Here is a 24,467-nt window from a genome sequence, read left to right on the forward strand (position 1 = left end):
TTTAAGTCAGTCACAAACAGGGCACATACTTGACTTCATATACATCTACTTAGTATATGCAAAGAGATTTGTGGTCAAGTGGACCTGGAATCTGGTCACTATCTAGCCATGTTATTTGGGGAAAATTACATAATCTCTTTTTGGCTTCTCATCCTTCAAATGACTTTTGCCAAAGTCAGCATATTTCAAAGACTAAGTAGCAAAACTTTATTTTTGTTAAAGGCTGATTTTCTTAGGTATTTGCAATGAAAACAGCTGCAGGTCTCAAGGGTACAGTTCCACATTTCCATAATGGAAAGAAATAGATTAAAACTATTTTAAAACCTTTCATAACAGATACTTAATACTTTTATTGTAGAGAAAAGATACCAAAATATAATATTCCCAAAAGCACAACTCTGTAAAAGCTAGTTTTATTCTTATAGGACTCAAAACTTTAATGGCATTCCCATGATACAGTCAGAAAGTAGAACAAGCCCTAAAGAAAAAAGCAAAAATGCCAAGATCTTCTCCAACCACAATTATTTTTAATCTATGAAAACAGAATTTCCTTACAAATTAAGTAGTTTTTATAGTAGTGACATTTATTGTTGATGTGGTCTGTTTAATATGACTGTAGTGAGAACGGAAGTCGGGTCCGTTGTTCTTCCAGAAATTGAAAAAAGTATCATCATTAAGATAAGGAAGAGAAAGATTTGGATCCATCTTTTTGGGACATGTAAGGTGAGAGTGAAGTCTCACAGTTGCAGAATTTGTGGATATTGCTGGAGGAATTGGAGATGCTCTCTAGTAAGCGGGTAATCCCTCTTCCCCGAACACTGCTGTTTTGGCCCGATGTTTTCACCCCAGATGGGGAGTCACCTAGGATATTAAAAATACAAGAAAAGAAATACAGCAGTTTTATAGTCTTAGAGATCCCTCAATTGACTCAACCTACTGCAGGCCTTTTCACTAAGCCATGATTAAATGGATCGTCAATAGGGGAGATAGTTCTTAGTGTAAAGGCAAAAAGGCTGAACAAGAATATTCTTTTTAAGTCCTGGAAACCTTAATTGAAGTTCTTCAGGGACCATGTGAAATTTCATGTCACTGGCTCTTTTAAACTTTCCCATTTCCCCAAAAGACACCCTCATATCAAAGCTATAAAACTACAGCTGCTACAAAAGTAACAGGTTTTATTTTAAATGCCCTGAACAAAATTCTGAATAAATTAAATTTTATCAAAGTGATACAAAAATCTACATATCCAAATTAAGTGCTTATGCCAAGTAAAACTCCCAATTCAACAAGATTCTTATACCCTAAAGCCAACTTAGATCATCTGTTTTCAGGATCATAAAAAGACCCTAAACTCTTTGAGGTGCCTTCTTATTAAATATAAGATGCTTACCAGTGAGTGTGTTTGATCTCTGTTCCTGATTAGAAGAGCTGAAATGAGAGAATCCTGGACTCTGAACCCTTAGCTTCTATAAGTAACAACAACAACAAAAAAAAACAGGGGAAAACATGTTTATTTATTATCGGATCATCTACTTCAAATTACTCTTTAAATACAAACTAACACCCACTTTTCCAATGTCTGATCAACTTTTGAAGAGTACTGCTGTGAAGGGGAGCAGAGGGCAATCTTTGAGGGGGAAATTACAGGGTCAGGAAAGGGTTTTTTTTTTTTTTAAATATGAGATTATAGCAGGTTTCCTGATAAGAATGACTCAGAACAGAGAGAAACCCTGATGAAATTATTAGAGCCATGTCCTTACGTAGGTAAGAGAATGAGAATAGAGAAATAAAAGGATTGGTCTTAGATAGAAACACAGACAATTCATGCATTTGAGTATATGGTAGATGCAATGGTAGGAATATATGGAAAACTTCGATTGCTTCTATTTTCTCAGAGAAGGAGGGGTATGAGCACCAGCTAGAACAAGGATGAAGGAAGAGGTGATGGAAGTTTGAAGTGAGAGAAGATGAGAAATAACTGTCTAAGAGAGTGGGAGATTAATCAAACTAGAGAAATGGACAACTGCCAGGCAAGGTTAAGGGCTCACTTGAGGTTGGTGGTGATGACCACACCAGTCAGTATGGTAGTTTCTTTTCAGCCTCAGTTAGCTTCAAATATATAACAGAGTAGGTGAAGAGTTGATTTAATGAGGGTTAGTGTTTGTCAGCCAACTATGATGAAGAATGAAGGGCCAGTGGAGTTCATAGTGCAAGTGAGTGAAAATAATGGGGCAAGAAATCTAAGCTGGGAAGGAAGGAGGTGAAGGGCAAGGTGGGGAGAGGAGACACAAGGCTGAAGCACCTGTCCATGTGTGAATGGTACCCCTGGAGTTGTGCCATGCAGTGACCCTGCAAAGGAGGGCAGAACAGTGGAGGCATACAATGAATTGAAGGTCCCAGGAGAGATCAAAGAACTGTTGGCACTGATGTACCAGAGAAAGACAGTGGTAGTCAGAGAGGATGCTTGAAATTGAGATTATGGGGAGATGCCATTGGGGCCTAGAATATGATCACGGGAGTGGATACTTGATGTATGGCAGGGGCCAGGATCACTGGAGAAGGGCAAATCAAGGAACTGAAATGTCAGGCAGCTGGAAGGATCATCTATAGGGAAACTGAAATCAAGAATTCTGCCAGGAATATTGTTAGATCTCCTGGCTCAGTGTTGCTCTAAGAATGAGGATGACCAACTCAGGGGCCTATTGGCTCCAAGAAGGGGTTATCAGGTACTACAGCCTGAATGGCATGTGATTCAAAGCCTAGGGATTTTAGGGAGAAGGCAGAAAGAAGTCTAGAGGCCACAAAGTTAAACAAGGACAACTACTTCAAATCTAAGCCCGTGATAAATGAGAGAAAAAAAAAGTGTCGCTAACAGGGAAGCAGTATCTTTAGAGGACAGCCAAGTTTTAGTTACAGCCAAGGAGGAAAACAGACCTTCCCAAGAGGAGGTTGAAGACAAATAACTGAGATTGAGAAGACCCACAGTTTTTCAGGAGTTGGGGAAGGATGAAAAACAGAATCAGCCTAACAAGATGAGTGTGGGAGATGAGCAAGGATCTAGGTATCCTGAGCTTCCATAGTGACTGATGTGAACAATGAAAAGAGGGGTAATGAGACAAAATCTGGTAGTCTCAACACAGATGGTGATGATGGGGATAAGGCAGTGTTTCTCATCCTGGGTACTACTGACATTTTAGGCTAAATAATACTTTGCTCAGGAGGCTGTCGGTACATAGTCAGGTGTTTAGCAGACTTACTGGTATCTAAGTTACCCGCTGTATGCCAGTAGCACCCCCTCCCCAGCTGTGACAACCAAAAATGTATCCAAGTGTTGCCAAATGTCCCCTGAAGGACACGAAATAGGTCCTAGTGGAGAACCACTGGGTTAAGGGTTAACAGCAGACAGGAGAGAGAAGAGTCTTGCCCAGAGATTATATGGAGAGCTCTCTTTTTTATTTTTAAAATTACCATGGAGTAAGACAGACTTCTTTGGTGTGTACATTTCTACGAGTTTTAACAAATGAAGAGATTCGTGAAACCACCATTGCAATCAGGATACAGAACCATTCTATCACCTCAAAAATTTCCTATCCCTTTACAGTCGTACCCCCTGGGAACCACTGATACGTTCTTCATCATTATCATTTGTATTTAACAATGTCATATAAACGGAATCATACATTACATAACCTTTTGAGACTGCTGCTTTTGCTAAGTGTAAGTAATGCCTTTGAGATTGATCCTAATAGTTGTTTTATCAATAGTTCATTCCACTTTGGGGTTCCCTTTTCACTATTTTATTAACTATTTTATTAACTATTTAAAAGTAGAACATAGTAGATAATAAATGTTACTAAGTCAGAGGTCTTAGTACTTTCATATACTGCTGCATTTAATCCTACAACGACTACTAGCCCTTATTATTATTCTTGTTCTACAGATACGGAATCAGCACAGAAAGTTCAAATAACTTGCAGAGAGTCACACAGCCTATGTGTAGCAGAGCCTGAAGTGAAATTTAGGAATTCTAACTTGAAAGAGCCCATACTCTTAATTGCTATGCTCTTGGTAGTGTAGAGAGGCCTACTAGTAAGTAAATACCAAGGAGGGAAGAGGGGTGGTAGGGAAATTAGATAGCCTCTAATCAAATCCTGAATGAGGTCTTATATTTAAAATATCTACTTCAAAAATGTGTATCACATAATTTTTGGAATAATTGTTTGGATGTGTTTCGTATAAACACTAATGCTAATTTTAATTTTCTTTGTTAAGTACAGTAGGAAAATATACAAGGAAGAAAAAGGATTTTTTGTAAGATCCAACTGGATTAAAAACTGACATTCCATGAAGGATCAAAAAAAATTTTTAACAGAAGAGAGAACCAAACAAAGGCCTGATCTTGAGAGACTAGCAGCCCCGAAAAGTGAGCTCCTTACCTGGTAACGCCCTGCATCCAATACAACCATTTTCGGTGTCACACTATTGCTGGCCTCATAATCTTGAAGTGGTACATGAGCCTCTGTGAGCTGGATTCCAAAGAGAGTGGCCAGAGAATTACTGATGCAGTATCTTTAAAAAGGAATTTAAAATGTTTATTATCAGAATCTTATCTAATTCATTCTAAAAGCATTCACATTTTAAAAATTTCTGACAAAGCATGTGAGATATTGTTGTAAATTGGGAAAAAAGAAATTTAGAGATTTGGAGAAAAAATGGGAATAGGTAGCAGTACATATCATAAAACTGGTCATTACTGGTAAGCAATACTTTGATTACCAAATAAAATTTCAGATCCATTATAAGTGAATGGGAATGAGGGGGAAGAGCACCAGAATTCTCAAATATTTAAGGCAGGGAGAGGCAACAACAGCAACAGGGCGAAAACTTAGAAACACTTATTCATCCTCAGAACCAACTATCATCAGCTGTGTAAAGGGATTACCAGAGCTTCCACAGAGCTGAGGCTGCAGGTACTTTCCCTACAAAATGAGGAGAAAAGGGTCTATATGTTTTCAGCACCTTCACAAGGAAGTGCTGTTCTTAATGACAGTAGGGAACTTCACTTTCCTACAGGAATCCTAGAAGAAAAAAATTTCAATAAGTGCTTCTGAAGGCTCAAATTGCTCAGGTGGTAACCACCAGACAAGTAGTGACATGGGCAGAAGAATACAAGTAACATGACTAAAAACACCTTTGTTTTAAAAGACAGTTGTGGAAATAGAGGTAAACAGTGATGCACCCTGAATGCCAAAGCAACAACAAGCAAAGTTGCAAAGAATTCAGTGCAGAATAGAGCATTAGGAAGAAAATCCTTTCTCCAACTTACGCAATTTTCTTGCAAACAGCTAAAGCACAGAGGACAATATCATTTTCTTCATGCCACTTGCACCTATACAGAAAAAAAAAGACTTTAATATCATCTAACTGAAGCAGCACTGCTTATGGGTTTTTATGTGCCAAATTTCTACCTTAGTGTCAGTTTCTTAAATGATTTCAACTATTACTCAAAGATTAAGGTCTCTAATTTAACATATAAAAAGTAGACTTTTTTTAAAAACAAGTTTTTAATGTTACCTCCTCTGATGCAAATTCATGACACATTGCAAACATGCAGCTATAACAGATTTTACCTTGAAAATCTATATATGTATTTATATATATATATAGAAAATCTATATATAGAGTGTAGTTAACATATACTCATTAAATACACATTTACTGACGACATACTACTTACCAGGCATTGTCCTAGACACTAGAGATACAGTACAGAATGAAACACAAACTCTTATGCACACAAAACTTACTTTTTAATGGGGAAGTCAGATCAAAAGATATGTAGGTATAATAATATAGTAAGTTAGATGAGTTCTAAGGAGAAAAACAAGAAAAAGACATGAAATGCAAGAGAAGGGTGACATTTTAGATAAGGTAGGCAGGAAAGGTGTCACTGAGGAGTGGATGTTGGAGTGAAGACCTCAAGAGGGGATGTTGGAGAGGAAATGACCAACAACATACTTTCATGACGAGAGCCACTATAAACCTGTATATCTTTCCCCTGAGTGCGTAAGTTATTTGAGACTCAACAGTACTACCTGCAGTACTACCTGCATAATAGAAACCTTCTCTGAACTTAGCAAAAATCTTCACTCAGAAATTATAAACACGCTAAACAATAAGTGTAAAAAGTCCATTATCTGCACTTGTTATTTAACTGAATGGAAGGCTATCTAAAAATAAGATTAAGAATTCCCCACTGCTTTTACAAAAAGTGATTCAATAAATATGATTCATAAAACTAACTCTAAAATGAAGGCTTAAGTTAAAACTAAATCTAAATCAAGGCACCAGTCCCTCCCACTGGGAGGCCTGCACAAGCCTCTTAGACCAGCCTCACCCACCAGGGGGCAGACACTAGAAGCAAGAGGACCTACAATCCTACAGCCTGTGGGACTACAAACACAGAAAGTTACACAAAATGAGATGTCAAAGAAATATGTTCCAGAGGAAGGAACAAGATAAAACCCCAGAACAACTACTAAATGAAGTGGAAATAGGCAGTCTACCTGAAAAAGAATTCAGAATAATGATAGTAAAGACAGTCCAAGATCTCAGAAAAAAAATGGAGGCACAGACCAAGAAGATACAAGAAATGTTTTAACAAAGAGCTAGAAGATAAACAAGGAACAATAACTGAAATGAAAAATACACTAGATGAAATAAATAGCAGAATAAATGAAGTAGAATGGTAAGTGAGCAGGAAGACAGAATGGTGGAAATAACTGCTGTGGAACAGGATAAAGAATAAAAAGAAATGAGGACAGTTTAAGAGACCTCTGGGACAACATTAAATGCACCAACGTTTACATTATAGGAGTCCAGAATGAGAAAAAATTTGAAGAGATAATAATTGAAAACTTCCCTAACATGGGAAAGGAAACAGTCACCTAGTCCAGGAAGTGCAGAGAGTCCCAGGCAGGATAAACCCAAGGAGGAGCATGCTGAGACACATAGTAATCGAACTGACAAAAATTAAAGACAAAAAGAAAATATTAAAAGAAACGAGACAAAAAAGCAAACAACCCAATCAAAAAATGGGCAGAAGACCTAAAGAGACATTTCTCCAAAGAAGAAATACAGATGGCCAGTAGGTACATGAAAAGATGCTCAACACTACAAATCAGAGAAATGCAAATATAAAAACTACAAAGAGGTACCACCTCATGCCACTCAGAACGGCCACCATTAAAATGTCTACAAACAGTTAAATGCTGGAGATGGTGTGGAGAAAAGGGAACCTTCCTACAGTTGGTGGTAATGTAAGTTGGTGTAGCCACGGTGGAAAACAGTATAGGATATTCCTCACAAAACTAGAAATAGAATTACCATATGATCCAGCAATCTGACTCCTGGGCATATATCCAGACAAAATTACAATTCAAAAAGATACATGTACCCCTATGTTAATAGCAGCACTATTCACAACAGCCAAGACATGGAAACAACCTAAACGTCCATCAACAGATGAATGGATAAGGAAGATATGGTACATAAATACAATGGAATACTACTCAGCTATAAAAAAGAACGAAATAATGTCATTTGCAGCAACATGGATGGACCTAGAGGTTATCATACTAAGTGAAGTAAGTCAGAAAGATAAAGACAAATACTATATGATATCCCTTATAGGTAGAATCTAAAATATGACACAAATGAACCTATCTATGAAACAGAAAAAAACACCAGGGACATAGAGAATAGACTGGTGGTTGCCAAGGGGGAGGAGGGTTGTAGAAAGTAGGAGTGGGAGTTTGGGATTAGCAGATGCAAACTGGTGTATACACAGAATGGATAAACAACAAGGTCCTACTGGATAGCACAGGGAACTATATTCAACATCCTGTGATAAACCATAATGGAAAAGAATGCGAAAAAGAGTGTGTGTGTGTGTGTGTCTGTGTGTGTAGCTCAGTCACTGCTGCACAGCAGTAATTGACACAACATTGTAATTCAACTTTACTTCAATGAAAAATAAATTACAGTGCTTAAAAAAAAAAAGCAACAAGGGCAAAGCAACAAATAACATACAAGAGAATCCCCATAAGGTTATCAACTGATTTTTCAACAGAACTCTGCAGGTCAGAAGGGAGTGGCACGATATATTTAAAGTGATGAAAGGGAAAAGCCTGCAACCAAGAATACTCTACCCAGCGAGGCTCTCATTCAGATTTGATGGCAAAATCAAAAGCTTTACAGATAAGCAAAAGCTAATAAGAGAATTCAGCACTACCAAACTAGCTTTACAAATAAATGCTAAAGGAACTTCTCTAGGCAGAAAAGAAAAGACCACAACTGGCAACAAGAAAAGTACAAATGGGAAAGCTCACCAGTAAAGGTAAACAAACATACAGTAAAGGTAGGAAATCATTCACACACAAATATGATATCAAAACCAGCAACTGTGAGAAGAGTACAAATGTAGGATATTGAAAATGCATTTGAAATAAGGGACGAGCAACTTAAAACAATTGTGTATATATATACATACTACTATTTCAAAACCTCACAGTAACCACAAACCAAAAGTCTACGATATACACACAAAAGAGAAAAAGGAATCCAAACATAACACTAAAGATAGTCATCAAATCACAAGAGAAGAAAAAGAGGAAGGAAGAAAAAAGACCTACAAACACAAATCCAAAACAACTAACAAAATGGCAACAAAAACGTATCAGTTATTACGTTAAATATAAATGGATTAAATGCTCCAACCAAAAGACAGACTGGATGAATGGATATAAAAACAAGACCTATATATATGCTGTCTACAAGAGACCCACTTCAGACCTAGGGACACATACAGACTGAAAGTGAGAGGATGGGAAAAGGTATCCCATGCAAATGGAAATCAAAAGAAATCTGGGTTAGCAATACTCGTATCAGACAAAATAGACTTTAAAGACTGTTACAACAGACAAAGGAGGACACTACATGATGATCAAAGGATCAATCCAAGAAGAGGATTTAACAACTGTAAAAATATACGTAGCCAACATAGGAGAACCCTGATGTAGCAGCCATAAAAGATGAAATTGACAGTAACACAGTTAACAGTGGGGGATTTTAACACCTCACTTACATCAATGGACGGATCATCCAGACAGAAAAATCAATAACAAAAGACAGGCCTTAAATTGTCACATTAGGCCAAAAGAATTTAACTGATATTTATAGAGCATTCCATCCAAAAGCAGCAGAACACACATTCTTCTCAAGTGCACATGGAACATTCTCCAGGACAGATCACATGCTGGGCCACAAAGCAAGCTTGGGTAAAGTTAAGAAAACTGAAATCATATCAAGCATCTTTTCCGACCACAACACGAGGAGATTAGAAATCAACTATAAGAAAAAAATCTGTAAAACAACAAAAACACACAGAGGCTAAACAATATGCTACTGAACAACCCATGGATCACTGAAGAAATCAAAGAAGAAATCAAAAAATACCTACAAATGAAAACAAAAACAGGATGATCAAAAACCTATGGGACACCGCAAAAGCAGTTCTAAGAGGGAAGTTTATAGCAATACAATCTTACCTCACGAAACAAGAGAAATCTCAAATAAACAACCTTATCTTACACCTAAAGCAACTAGAGAAAGAAGAACAAACAAAAGCCAAAGTTAGTAGAAGGAAAGAAATCATAAAGATCAGAGCAGAAATAAATGAAATAGAGACCAAAAAAAAAAAAAAAAAACCCAGGAAAGATCAATGAAACTAAAAGTTGGGTCTTTGAAAAGATAAACAGAATTGATAAGTCTTTAGCTAGACTCAAAAAGAAAAAAAGGGAGAGGGCTCAAATCAATAAAATTAGAAATGAAAAAGGAAAAGTTATGGTGGACACCACAGAAATACAAAGATCATAAGAGACTACTACAAGCAACAGTATGCCAATAAAATGGACAACCGAGAAGAAATGGACAAATTCTTAAGCAAGATATAACCTTCCAAGACTAACTAGAATAGAAAATACAAACAGACCAATCACAAGCACTGAAATTGAAACTGTGATTTAAAAACTGCCAACAAACAAAAGTCCAGGACCAGATGGCTTCACAGGTGAATTCTATCTAACATTTAGAGAAGAGTTAACACCTATCCTTCTGAAACTGTTCCAAAAAATGGCAGAGGAAGGAACACTCCTAAACTCATTCTATGAGGCCACCATCACCCTTATACCAAAACCAGACAAAGATACCATAAAAAAAGAAAATTACAGGCCAATATCACTGATGAACATAGATGCAAAAATCCTCAACAAAATACTAGCAAACTGAATCCAACAATACATTAAAGGGATCATACACCATGATCAAGTGGGGTTTATCTCAGGGGCACAAAGATTCTTCAATATCCACAAATCAGTAAGTGTGATACACCACATTAACAAACTGAAGAAAAAACATATGATTATCTCAATAGATGCAGAAAAAGCTTTTGACAAAATTCAACACCCATTTATGATAAAAACTTTCTAGAAAGTGGGCATAGAGGGAACATACCTCAACATAATAAAGGCCATATATGACAAACTCAGAGCTAACATCATTCTCAATGGTGACAAACTGAAAGCATTCCCTCTAAGATCAGAAACAGGACAAGGCTGTCCACTGTCTCCACTTTTATTCATCATAGATTTGGAAGTCCTAACCACAGCAGAAAAGAAATAAAAGGAATCTAAAAATGGATTAATTATAAAATTAATACACAGAAATCTGTTGCACTTCTATATACAAACAATGAAAAATCAGAAAGAGAAATTAAGGAAACAATCCCATTTTCCATCACATCAAAAAAGAATAAAATATCTAGGAATAAATCTACCTAAGGAGGCAAAAGACCTGTGCTCTGAAAACTGTAAGACACTGATGAAAGAAATCGAAGATGACATGAACAGATGGAAAGATATACCATGTTCTTGGATTGGAAGAATCAATATTGTCAAAATGACTACACTACACAAGGTAGTCTACAGATTCAATGCAATCCCTATCAAATTACTAATGGCAGATCTAGAACAAAAGATTTAAAATTTGTACAGAAACACAAAAGACCCTGAATAGCCAAAGCAATCCTGAGAAATGAAACGGAGCTGGAGGAATCAGGCTCCCTGACCTCAGACTATACTACAAAGCTATAGTCATCAAAACACTGCTGGCAAAAAGACAGACTTATAGATCAATGGAACAGGATAGAAAGCTCAGAAATAAACCCACACACCTATGATCTATTAACCTACGACAAAGAAAGCAAGAACATATAATGGAGAAAAGACAGTCTCTTCAATAAGTGGTGCTGGGAAAACTGGACAACTACATGTAAAGGAATGAAATTAGAACATTCTCTAACACCATACACAAAAATAAACTCAAAATGGATTAAAGACCTCAACGTAAGACTGTATACTATAAAAGTCTTAAGAGGAAAACATAGGCAGAACACTTTGACATAAGTTGCAGCAATATTTTTTTGGATCCATCTCCTAGAGTAATGAAAATAGAAAGAAAATAAACAAATGGGACCTAATTAAACTTAAAAGGTTTTGCACAGCAAAGGAAACCATAAACAAAACAAAAAGACAACCCACAGCATGGGAGAAAATATTTGAAAATGAAGTGATCAACAAGGGATTAATCTCCAAAACATACAAACAGCTCATGCAGCTCTGTCAAAAAAGCAAACAACCCAATCAAAAAATGGACAGAAGATCTAAAGAGACATTTCTCTAAAGAAGACATAGAGATGGCCAAAAAGCACATGAAAAGATGCTCAACACCACTAATTATTAGAGAAATACAAATCAAAACTATGAGGTATCACCTCACCCTGGTCAGAATGGCCATCAACAGAAAGTTTACAAACAATAAATGCTGGAGAGGGTGTGGAGAAAAGGGAACTCTCCTACACTGTTGGTGGGAATGTAAATTGGTACAACCACTATGGAGAAGAATATGGAGGTTCCTTAAAAAACTAAAATTAGAGCTCTCATATGATCCAGCAATCCCACTCCTGGGCATATATCCAGAGAAAACCATATTTCGAGAAGATACATGCACCCTAATGTTCACTGCAGCACTACTTCCAATACCCAAGACATGGAAGCCATCTAAACATCTAAATATCCACTGACAGAGGAATGGATAAAGAGGATGTGATACATATATAGAATGGAATATTAGCCATAAAGAATGAATCAATGCCATTTGCAGCCACATGGATGGACCGAGAGATTATCATACTAAGTAAATAAGCCCAGCAGAAAGACAAAAATCATATGATATTGCTTATATGTGGAATCTAAAAAAATTGATACAAATGAATTTATTTACAAAACAGAAACAGACTCACAGACTTAGAAAACAAACTTATGGTTACCAAAGGGCAGAGGTGGCGGGGGGGATAAATTAGGAGGCTGGGATTAACATATATACACTACTACATGTAAAATATATAATCAACGAGGACACACTGTATAACACAGGGAACTCTATTCAGTACTCTGTAATAACCTATATGGGAAATAGAATCTGAAAAAGAATAGAGGCTTCCGGGAAGACGGCAGAAGAGTAAGATGTGGAGACCACCTTCCTCACAGATACACCAGAAATACATCTACACGTGGAACAACTCCTACAGAACACCTACTGAACGCTGGCAGAAGACCTCAGACCTCCCAAAAGTCAAGAAACCCCCCATGTACCTGGACAGGGCAAAAGTAAAAAGAATAAACATAGACAAAAGGATAGGGACGGGACCTGCACCAGTGGGAGGGAGCTGTGAAGGAGGAAAGAGGATCAGGGCCGACCAGCACTCACCAGCCCAAGAGGCTTGTCTGCTCACCCGCCGGGGCGGGCAGGGCCTGGAGTTGAGGCTCGGGCTTCGGTCGGAGCGTCAGAGGACTGGGCCTGGCAGCATGAACACAGCCTGCAAGGGGTTAGTGCGCCACGGCTAGCCGGGAGGGAGTCCGGGAAAAAGTCTGGACCTGCCGAAGACGCAAGAGACGTTTTCTTCCCTCTTTGTTTCCTGGTGCGCGAGGAGAGGGGATTAAGAGCACTGCTTAAAGGAGCTCCAGAGATGGGCGCAAGCCGTGGCTAAAAGCACAGACCACAGAGACGGGCACGAGACGCTAAGGCTGCTGCTGCCGCCACCAAGAAGCCTGTGTGCGAGCACAGATCACTATCCACACCCCCCTTCCAGGGAGCCTGTGCAGCTCGCCACTGCCAGGGTCCCGGGATCCAGGGACAACTCCCTCAGGAGAACGCATGGCGCACGTCAGGCTAGTGCAACATCACGCCGGCTTCTACCACCGCAGGCTTGCCCCGCACTGCGTGTCCCTCCCTCCCCCGGGCCTGAGTGAGCCAGAGCCCCCGAATTAGCGGCTCCTTTAAACCCGTCCTGTCTGAGCGAAGAACAGACACACTCCGGCGACCTACACGCAGAGGCGGGGCCAAATCCAAAGCTGAACCCCTGGGAGCTGTGAGAACAGAGAAAGGGAAATCTCTCCCAGCAGCCTCAGAAGCAGCGGATTAAAGCTCCACAATCAACTTGATGTACCCTGCATCTGTGGAATACATGAATACACAACGAATCATCCCAAATTGAGGAGCCGGGTGGAAAAAAGGCCCTTGGTGCTGCAGCCAGGAGTCAGTGCTGTGCCTCTGAGGTGGGAGAGCCAACTTCAGGACACTGGTCCACAAGAGAGCTCCCAGCACCACATAATATCAAACAGCAAAAATCTCCCAGAGATCCCCATCTCAATGATCAGCAAGCTACAGTGCTGGACATCCTATGCCAAACAACTAGCAAGACAGGAACACAACCCCACCCATTAGCAAAAAGGCTGCCTAAAATCATAAGTCCACAGACACCTCAAAACACACCACCAGACGTGGACCTGCCAACCAGAAGGACAAGATCCAGCCTCATCCACCAGAACATAGGCACGAGCCCCCTCAACCAGGAAGCCTACACAACCCACTGAACCAACCTTAGCCACTGGGGACAGACACCAAAAACAACGGGAACTACGAACCTGCAGCCTGCAAAAAGGAGACCCCAAACACACTAAGATAAGCAAAATGAGAAAACAGAAAAACGCACAGCAGATGAAGGAGCAAGATAAAAACCCAACAGACCTAACGAGGTAGAAATAGGCAGTCTACCTGAAAAAGAATTTAGAATGATAATAAAGATGATCCAAAATCTTGGAGATAGAATAGACAAAATGCAAGAAACATTTAACAAGGACCTAGAAGAACTAAAGATGAAACAAACAACAATGAACAACACAATAAGTGAAATGAAAAATACTGTAGATGGGATCAATAGCAGAATAACTGAGGCAGAAAAACGAATAAGTGACCTGGAAGATAAAATAGTGGAAATAACTACTGCAGAGCAGAATAAAGAAAAAAGAATGAAAAGAACTGAGGACAGTCTCAGAGACCTCTGGGACAACGTTAAACGCACCAACATTCGAATGATAGGGGTTCCAGAAGAAGAAGAGAAAAAGAAAGGGACTGAGAAAATATTTGAAGAGATTATAGTTGAAAACTTCCCTAATATGGGAAAGGAAATCGTTAATCAAGTCCAGGAAGCACAGAGAGTCCCATACAGGATAAATCCAAGGAGAAATACGCCAAGACACATATTAATCAAATTGTCAAAAATTAAATACACAGAAAGGATATTAAAAGCAGCAAGGGAAAAACAACAAACAACACACAAGGGAATCCCCATAAGGTTAACAGCTCATCTTTCAGCAGAAACTCTGCAAGCCAGAAGGGACTGGCAGGACATATTTAAAGTGATGAAGGAGAAAAACCTGCAACCAAGATTACTCTACCCAGCAAGGATTTGATGGAGAAATTAAAACCTTTACAAACAAGCAAAAGCTGAGAGAGTTCAGCACCACCAAACCAGCTTTACAACAACTGCTAAAGGAACTTCTCTAGGTAAGAAACACAAGAGAAGGAAAAGACTTACAATAACGAACCCAAAACAATTAAGAAAATGGGAATAGGAACATACATATAGATAATTACCTTAAATATAAATGGACTAAATGCTCCCACCAAAAGACACAGATTGGCTGAATGGATACAAAAACAAGACCCATATATATATGCTGTCTACAAGAGATCCACTTCAGACCTAGAGACACATACAGACTGAAAGTAAGGGGACGGAAAAAGATATTCCAAGCTAATGGAAACCAAAAGAAAGCTGGAGTAGCAATTCTCATATCAGACAAAATAGACTTTAAAATAAAGACTATTAGAAGAGACAAAGAAGGACACTACATAATGATCAAAGGATCGATCCAATAAGAAGATATAACACTTGTAAATATTTATGCACCCAACACAGGAGCACCTCAATACATAAGGCAAATACTAACAGCCATAAAAGGGGAAATGGACAGTAACACATTCATAGTAGGGGACTTTAACACCCCACTTTCACGAATGGACAGACCATCCAAAATGAAAATAAATAAGGAAACACAAGCTTTAAATGATACATTAAACAAGATGGACTTAATTGATATTTATAGGACACTCCATCCAAAAACAACAAAATACACATTTTTCTCAAGTGCTCATAGAACATTCTCCAGGATAGATCATATCTTGGGTCACAAATCAAGCCTTGGTAAATTTAAGAAAATTGAAATTGTATCAAGTATCTTTTCTGACCACAACGCTATGAGACTAGATATCAATTACAGGAAAAGATCTGTAAAAAATACAAATGTATGGAGGCTGAACAATACACTACTTAATAATGAAGTAATCACTGAAGAAATCAAAGAGGAAATCAAAAAATACCTGGAAACAAATGACAATGGAGAGACGACGACCCAAAACCTGTGGGATGCAGCAAAAGCAGTTCTAAGAGGGAAGTTTATAGAAATACAATCCTACCTTAAGAAACAGAAAATATCTCGAATAAACCACATAACCTTGCACCTAAAGCAATTACATACGGAAGAACCCCTTCTGTAAAAAACCCCAAAGTTAACAAAAGGAAAGAAATCATTATAATCAGATCAGAAATAAATGAAAAAGAAATGAAGGAAACGATAGCAAAGATCAATAAAACTAAAAGCTAGTTCTTTGAGAAGATAAACAAAATAGATAAACCATTAGCCAGACTCATCAAGAAAAAAAAGGGAGAAGACTCAAATCAATAGAATTAGAAATGAAAAGGAGAAGTAACAACTGACACTGCAGAAAAACAAAAGATAATGAGAGATTACTATAAGCAACTTTATGCCAATAAAATGGACAACCTGGAAGAAATGGACAAATTCTTAGAAAGGTATTACCTTCCAAGACTGAATAACAAAGAAACAGAAACTATGAACAGACCAATCACAAGCACTTAAATTGAAACTGTGAATAAAAAGCTTCCAACAAACAAAAGCCCAGGACCAGATGGCTTCACAGGCGAATTCTATCAAACATTTAGAGAAGAGATAACACCTATCCTTCTCAAACTCTTCCAAAATATAGCAGAGGGAGGAACACTACCAAATTCATTCTATGAGGCCACCATCACCTTGATACCAAAAACAGACAAGGATGACACAAACAAAGAAAACTACAGGCCAATAGCACTGATGAATATAGGGGCAAAAACCCTCAACAAAATGCTAGCAAACAGAATCCAACAGCACATTCAAAGGATCATACACCATGATCAAGTGAGGTTTCTTCCAGGAATGCAAGGATTCTTCAATATACGCAGAAGAATTAATGTGATAAACCATACTAACAAACTGAAGGAGAAAAACCATATGATCATCTCAATAGATGTAGAGAAAGCTTTCGAGCAAATTCAACACCCATTTATGATAAAAAACCCTGCAGAAAGTAGGCATAGAGGGAACTTTCCTCAACATTATAAAGGCCATATATGACAAACCCACAGCCAACATCGTCCTCAATGGTGAAAAACTGAAAGCATTTCCACTACGATCAGGAACAAGACAAGGCTGCCCACTCTCACCACTCTTATTCAACACAGTTTTGGAAGTTTTAGCCACAGCAATCAGAGAAGAAAAGGAAATAAAAGGAATCCAAATCGGAAAAGAAGAACGTAAAGCTGTCACTGTTTGCAGATGACATGATACTATACATAGAGAATCCTAAAGATGCTACCAGAAAACTACTAGAGCTAATCAATGAATCTGGTAAAGCAGCAGGATACAAAATTCATGCACAGAAATCTCTGGCATTCCTATACACTAATGATGAAAAATCTGAACGTGAAATCAAGAAAACACTCCCATTTACCATGGCAACAAAAAGAATAAACCTACCTAAGGAGACAGAAGACCTGTATGCAGAAAATTATAAGACACCGATGAAAGAAATTAAAGATGATACAAATAGATGGAGCGATATACCATGTTTTTGGATTGGAAGAATCAACATTGTGAAAATGACTCTACTACCAAAAGCAATCTACAGATTCAATGCAATCCCTATCAAACTACCATTGGTATTTTTCACAGAACTAGAGCGAAAAATTTCACAATTTATATGGAAACACAAAAGACCCCGAATAGCCAAAGCAATCTTGAGAACGAAAAACGGAGCTGGAGGAATCAGGCTCCCTGACTTCAGACTATACTACAAAGCTACAGTAATCAAGAGAGTATGCTACTGGCACAAAAGCAGAAACACAGATCGATGGAACAGGACAGAAAGCCCAGAGATAAACCCACGCACATACGGTCACCTCATCTTTGATAAAGGAGGCAGGAATGTACAGTGGAGAAAGGACAGCCTCTTCAATAAGTGGTGCTGGGAAAACTGGACAGGTCCGTGTAAAAGTATGAGATTCGATCACTCCCTAACACCATACACAAAAATAAGCTCAAAATGGATTCAAGACCTAAATGTAAGGCCAGAAACTATCAAAGTCTTAGAGGAAAACACAGGCAGAACACTCTATGACATAAATCACAGCAAGATCCTTCGTGCCCCACCTCCTAGAGAAATGGAAATAAAAACAAAAATAAACAAATGGGACCTAACGAAACTTCCAAGCTTTTGCACAGCAAAGGAAGCCATCAACAAGACCAGAAGACAACCCTCAGAGTGGGAGAAAATATTTGCAAATGAAGCAACTGACAAAGGATTAATCTCCAGAATTTACAAGCAGCTCATGCAGCTCAATAACAAAAAAACAAACAACCCAATCCAAAAATGGGCAGAAGACCTAAATAGACATTTCTCCAAAGAAGATATTACAGACTGCCAACAAACACATGAAAGAACGCTCAACATCATTAATCATTAGGGAAATGCAAATCAAAACTACAATGAGATATCACCTCACACCAGTCAGAATGCCCATCGTCAAAAAATCTAGAAACAATAAATCCTGGAGAGGGTGTGGAGAAAGGGAACACTCCTGCACTGCTGGTGGGAATGTGAATTGGTACGAGCCACTATGGAGAACAGTATGGAGGTTCCTTAAAAAACTGCAAATACAACTACCATATGACCCAGCAATCCCACTGCTGGGCATATACCCTGAGAAAACCATAATTCAAAAAGGGTCATGTACCAAAATGTTCATTGCAGCTCTATTTACAATAGCCAGGACGTGGAGCAACCTGAGTGTCCATCAACAGATGAGTGGATAAAGAAGACGGGGCACATATATACAATGGAGTATTACTCAGCCATAAAGAGAAACGAAATCGAGTTATTTGTAGTGAGGGTGTACGGAAGTAGAGTCTGTCATAGAGCGTGAAGTAAGTCAGAAGAGAAAGACAAATACCGTATGCTAACACATATGTATGGAATTTAAGAAAACAAAAATGTCATGAAGAACCTAGGGGTAAGACAGGAATAAAGACACAGACCTACTGGAGAACGGACTTGAGGATATGGGGAGGGGGAAGGGTGAGCTGTGACAAAGTGAGAGAGAGGCATGGACATATATACACTACCAAACGTAAGGTAGATAGCTAGTGGGAAGCAGCCGCATAGCACAGGGAGATCAGCTCGGTGCTTTGTGACCGCCTGGAGATGTGGGATAGGGAGGGTGGGAGGGAGGGAGACGTAAGAGGGAAGACATATGGGAACGTCTGTATATGTGTAACTGATTCACGTTGTTGTAGAGCAGAAACTAACACACCGTTGTAAAGCAATTACACCCCAATAAAGATGTTCAAAAAAAAAAACATCTTCCAACAAACAAAAGCCCAGGACCAGACGGCTTCACAGGCGAATTCTATCATACCTTTAGAGAAGAGCTAACACCTATCCTTCTCAAACTCTTCCAAAATATAGCAGAGGGAGGAACACTCCCAAACTCGTTCTACGAGGCCAACATCACCTCGATACCAAAACCAGACAAGGATGCCACAAAGAAAACTACAGGCCAATGTCACTGATGAACACAGATGCAAAACACCTCAACAAAATACTAGCAAACAGAATCCAACAGCACATTCAAAGGATCATACACCATGATCAAGTGAGGTTTCTTCCAGGAATGCAAGGATTCTTCAATATACGCAGAAGAATTAATGTGATAAACCATACTAACAAACTGAAGGAGAAAAACCATATGATCATCTCAATAGATGTAGAGAAAGCTTTCGAGCAAATTCAACACCCATTTATGATAAAAAAACCCTGCAGAAAGTAGGCATAGAGGGAACTTTCCTCAACATTATAAAGGCCATATATGACAAACCCACAGCCAACATCGTCCTCAATGGTGAAAAACTGAAAGCATTTCCACTACGATCAGGAACAAGACAAGGCTGCCCACTCTCACCACTCTTATTCAACACAGTTTTGGAAGTTTTAGCCACAGCAATCAGAGAAGAAAAGGAAATAAAAGGAATCCAAATCGGAAAAGAAGAACGTAAAGCTGTCACTGTTTGCAGATGACATGATACTATACATAGAGAATCCTAAAGATGCTACCAGAAAACTACTAGAGCTAATCAATGAATCTGGTAAAGCAGCAGGATACAAAATTCATGCACAGAAATCTCTGGCATTCCTATACACTAATGATGAAAAATCTGAACGTGAAATCAAGAAAACACTCCCATTTACCATGGCAACAAAAAGAATAAACCTACCTAAGGAGACAGAAGACCTGTATGCAGAAAATTATAAGACACCGATGAAAGAAATTAAAGATGATACAAATAGATGGAGCGATATACCATGTTTTTGGATTGGAAGAATCAACATTGTGAAAATGACTCTACTACCAAAAGCAATCTACAGATTCAATGCAATCCCTATCAAACTACCATTGGTATTTTTCACAGAACTAGAGCGAAAAATTTCACAATTTATATGGAAACACAAAAGACCCCGAATAGCCAAAGCAATCTTGAGAACGAAAAACGGAGCTGGAGGAATCAGGCTCCCTGACTTCAGACTATACTACAAAGCTACAGTAATCAAGAGAGTATGCTACTGGCACAAAAGCAGAAACACAGATCGATGGAACAGGACAGAAAGCCCAGAGATAAACCCACGCACATACGGTCACCTCATCTTTGATAAAGGAGGCAGGAATGTACAGTGGAGAAAGGACAGCCTCTTCAATAAGTGGTGCTGGGAAAACTGGACAGGTCCGTGTAAAAGTATGAGATTCGATCACTCCCTAACACCATACACAAAAATAAGCTCAAAATGGATTCAAGACCTAAATGTAAGGCCAGAAACTATCAAAGTCTTAGAGGAAAACACAGGCAGAACACTCTATGACATAAATCACAGCAAGATCCTTCGTGCCCCACCTCCTAGAGAAATGGAAATAAAAACAAAAATAAACAAATGGGACCTAACGAAACTTCCAAGCTTTTGCACAGCAAAGGAAGCCATCAACAAGACCAGAAGACAACCCTCAGAGTGGGAGAAAATATTTGCAAATGAAGCAACTGACAAAGGATTAATCTCCAGAATTTACAAGCAGCTCATGCAGCTCAATAACAAAAAAACAAACAACCCAATCCAAAAATGGGCAGAAGACCTAAATAGACATTTCTCCAAAGAAGATATTACAGACTGCCAACAAACACATGAAAGAACGCTCAACATCATTAATCATTAGGGAAATGCAAATCAAAACTACAATGAGATATCACCTCACACCAGTCAGAATGCCCATCGTCAAAAAATCTAGAAACAATAAATCCTGGAGAGGGTGTGGAGAAAAGGGAACACTCCTGCACTGCTGGTGGGAATGTGAATTGGTACAGCCACTATGGAGAACAGTATGGAGGTTCCTTAAAAAACTGCAAATACAACTACCATATGACCCAGCAATCCCACTGCTGGGCATATACCCTGAGAAAACCATAATTCAAAAAGGGTCATGTACCAAAATGTTCATTGCAGCTCTATTTACAATAGCCAGGACGTGGAAGCAACCTGAGTGTCCATCAACAGATGAGTGGATAAAGAAGACGGGGCACATATATACAATGGAGTATTACTCAGCCATAAAGAGAAACGAAATCGAGTTATTTGTAGTGAGGTGTACGGAAGTAGAGTCTGTCATAGAGCGTGAAGTAAGTCAGAAAGAGAAAGACAAATACCGTATGCTAACACATATGTATGGAATTTAAGAAAACAAAAATGTCATGAAGAACCTAGGGGTAAGACAGGAATAAAGACACAGACCTACTGGAGAACGGACTTGAGGATATGGGGAGGGGGAAGGGTGAGCTGTGACAAAGTGAGAGAGAGGCATGGACATATATACACTACCAAACGTAAGGTAGATAGCTAGTGGGAAGCAGCCGCATAGCACAGGGAGATCAGCTCGGTGCTTTGTGACCGCCTGGAGATGTGGGATAGGGAGGGTGGGAGGGAGGGAGACGTAAGAGGGAAGACATATGGGAACGTCTGTATATGTGTAACTGATTCACGTTGTTGTAGAGCAGAAACTAACACACCGTTGTAAAGCAATTACACCCCAATAAAGATGTTCAAAAAAAAAAAACATCTTCCAACAAACAAAAGCCCAGGACCAGACGGCTTCACAGGCGAATTCTATCATACCTTTAGAGAAGAGCTAACACCTATCCTTCTCAAACTCTTCCAAAATATAGCAGAGGGAGGAACACTCCCAAACTCGTTCTACGAGGCCAACATCACCTCGATACCAAAACCAGACAAGGATGCCACAAAGAAAACTACAGGCCAATGTCACTGATGAACACAGATGCAAAACACCTCAACAAAATACTAGCAAACAGAATCCAACAGCACATTCAAAGGATCATACACCATGATCAAGTGAGGTTTCTTCCAGGAATGCAAGGATTCTTCAATATACGCAGAAGAATTAATGTGATAAACCATACTAACAAACTGAAGGAGAAAAACCATATGATCATCTCAATAGATGTAGAGAAAGCTTTCGAGCAAATTCAACACCCATTTATGATAAAAAACCCTGCAGAAAGTAGGCATAGAGGGAACTTTCCTCAACATTATAAAGGCCATATATGACAAACCCACAGCCAACATCGTCCTCAATGGTGAAAAACTGAAAGCATTTCCACTACGATCAGGAACAAGACAAGGCTGCCCACTCTCACCACTCTTATTCAACACAGTTTTGGAAGTTTTAGCCACAGCAATCAGAGAAGAAAAGGAAATAAAAGGAATCCAAATCGGAAAAGAAGAACGTAAAGCTGTCACTGTTTGCAGATGACATGATACTATACATAGAGAATCCTAAAGATGCTACCAGAAAACTACTAGAGCTAATCAATGACTCTGGTAAAGCAGCAGGATACAAAATTCATGCACAGAAATCTCTGGCATTCCTATACACTAATGATGAAAAATCTGAACGTGAAATCAAGAAAACACTCCCATTTACCATGGCAACAAAAAGAATAAACCTACCTAAGGAGACAGAAGACCTGTATGCAGAAAATTATAAGACACTGATGAAAGAAATTAAAGATGATACAAATAGATGGAGCGATATACCATGTTTTTGGATTGGAAGAATCAACATTGTGAAAATGACTCTACTACCAAAAGCAATCTACAGATTCAATGCAATCCCTATCAAACTACCATTGGTATTTTTCACAGAACTAGAGCGAAAAATTTCACAATTTATATGGAAACACAAAAGACCCCGAATAGCCAAAGCAATCTTGAGAACGAAAAACGGAGCTGGAGGAATCAGGCTCCCTGACTTCAGACTATACTACAAAGCTACAGTAATCAAGAGAGTATGCTACTGGCACAAAAGCAGAAACACAGATCAATGGAACAGGACAGAAAGCCCAGAGATAAACCCACGCACATACGGTCACCTCATCTTTGATAAAGGAGGCAGGAATGTACAGTGGAGAAAGGACAGCCTCTTCAATAAGTGGTGCTGGGAAAACTGGACAGGTCCGTGTAAAAGTATGAGATTCGATCACTCCCTAACACCATACACAAAAATAAGCTCAAAATGGATTCAAGACCTAAATGTAAGGCCAGAAACTATCAAAGTCTTAGAGGAAAACACAGGCAGAACACTCTATGACATAAATCACAGCAAGATCCTTCGTGCCCCACCTCCTAGAGAAATGGAAATAAAAACAAAAATAAACAAATGGGACCTAACGAAACTTCCAAGCTTTTGCACAGCAAAGGAAGCCATCAACAAGACCAGAAGACAACCCTCAGAGTGGGAGAAAATATTTGCAAATGAAGCAACTGACAAAGGATTAATCTCCAGAATTTACAAGCAGCTCATGCAGCTCAATAACAAAAAAACAAACAACCCAATCCAAAAATGGGCAGAAGACCTAAATAGACATTTCTCCAAAGAAGATATTACAGACTGCCAACAAACACATGAAAGAACGCTCAACATCATTAATCATTAGGGAAATGCAAATCAAAACTACAATGAGATATCACCTCACACCAGTCAGAATGCCCATCGTCAAAAAATCTAGAAACAATAAATCCTGGAGAGGGTGTGGAGAAAAGGGAACACTCCTGCACTGCTGGTGGGAATGTGAATTGGTACAGCCACTATGGAGAACAGTATGGAGGTTCCTTAAAAAACTGCAAATACAACTACCATATGACCCAGCAATCCCACTGCTGGGCATATACCCTGAGAAAACCATAATTCAAAAAGGGTCATGTACCAAAATGTTCATTGCAGCTCTATTTACAATAGCCAGGACGTGGAAGCAACCTGAGTGTCCATCAACAGATGAGTGGATAAAGAAGACGGGGCACATATATACAATGGAGTATTACTCAGCCATAAAGAGAAACGAAATCGAGTTATTTGTAGTGAGGTGTACGGAAGTAGAGTCTGTCATAGAGCGTGAAGTAAGTCAGAAAGAGAAAGACAAATACCGTATGCTAAC

The 24,467-nt window shown here is 38.9% G+C and overlaps 1 protein-coding gene across 4 annotated transcripts in view; it reads right to left on the reverse strand.

Moving 5' to 3' along the window:
* Positions 1 to 378: 378 nt before the first annotated feature.
* The window catches only part of MAEL (maelstrom spermatogenic transposon silencer), a 134,989-nt gene continuing 110,900 nt past the window's right edge, over positions 379 to 24,467 (reverse strand). For 2 of the 4 annotated variants that reach the window (XM_079918383.1, XM_079918385.1), the window contains exons 10-13: positions 5,327 to 5,389; positions 4,437 to 4,569; positions 1,391 to 1,466; positions 381 to 861 (exon numbers count right to left, since the gene is read on the reverse strand). In XM_079918383.1, the coding sequence (XP_079774509.1) occupies positions 674 to 861; positions 1,391 to 1,466; positions 4,437 to 4,569; positions 5,327 to 5,389 (460 nt within the window). In that variant the 3' untranslated portion in view covers positions 381 to 673. Of the gene's footprint in view, positions 862 to 1,390; positions 1,467 to 4,436; positions 4,570 to 5,326; positions 5,390 to 24,467 lie in introns of all 4 variants that reach the window. The other 2 variants (XM_079918384.1, XM_079918382.1) reach the window with 2 other exon arrangements.

This window comes from Stenella coeruleoalba, assembly GCF_951394435.1.
Source record: "Stenella coeruleoalba genome assembly, chromosome: 1".
Taxonomy (NCBI): Eukaryota; Metazoa; Chordata; class Mammalia; order Artiodactyla; family Delphinidae; genus Stenella; species Stenella coeruleoalba.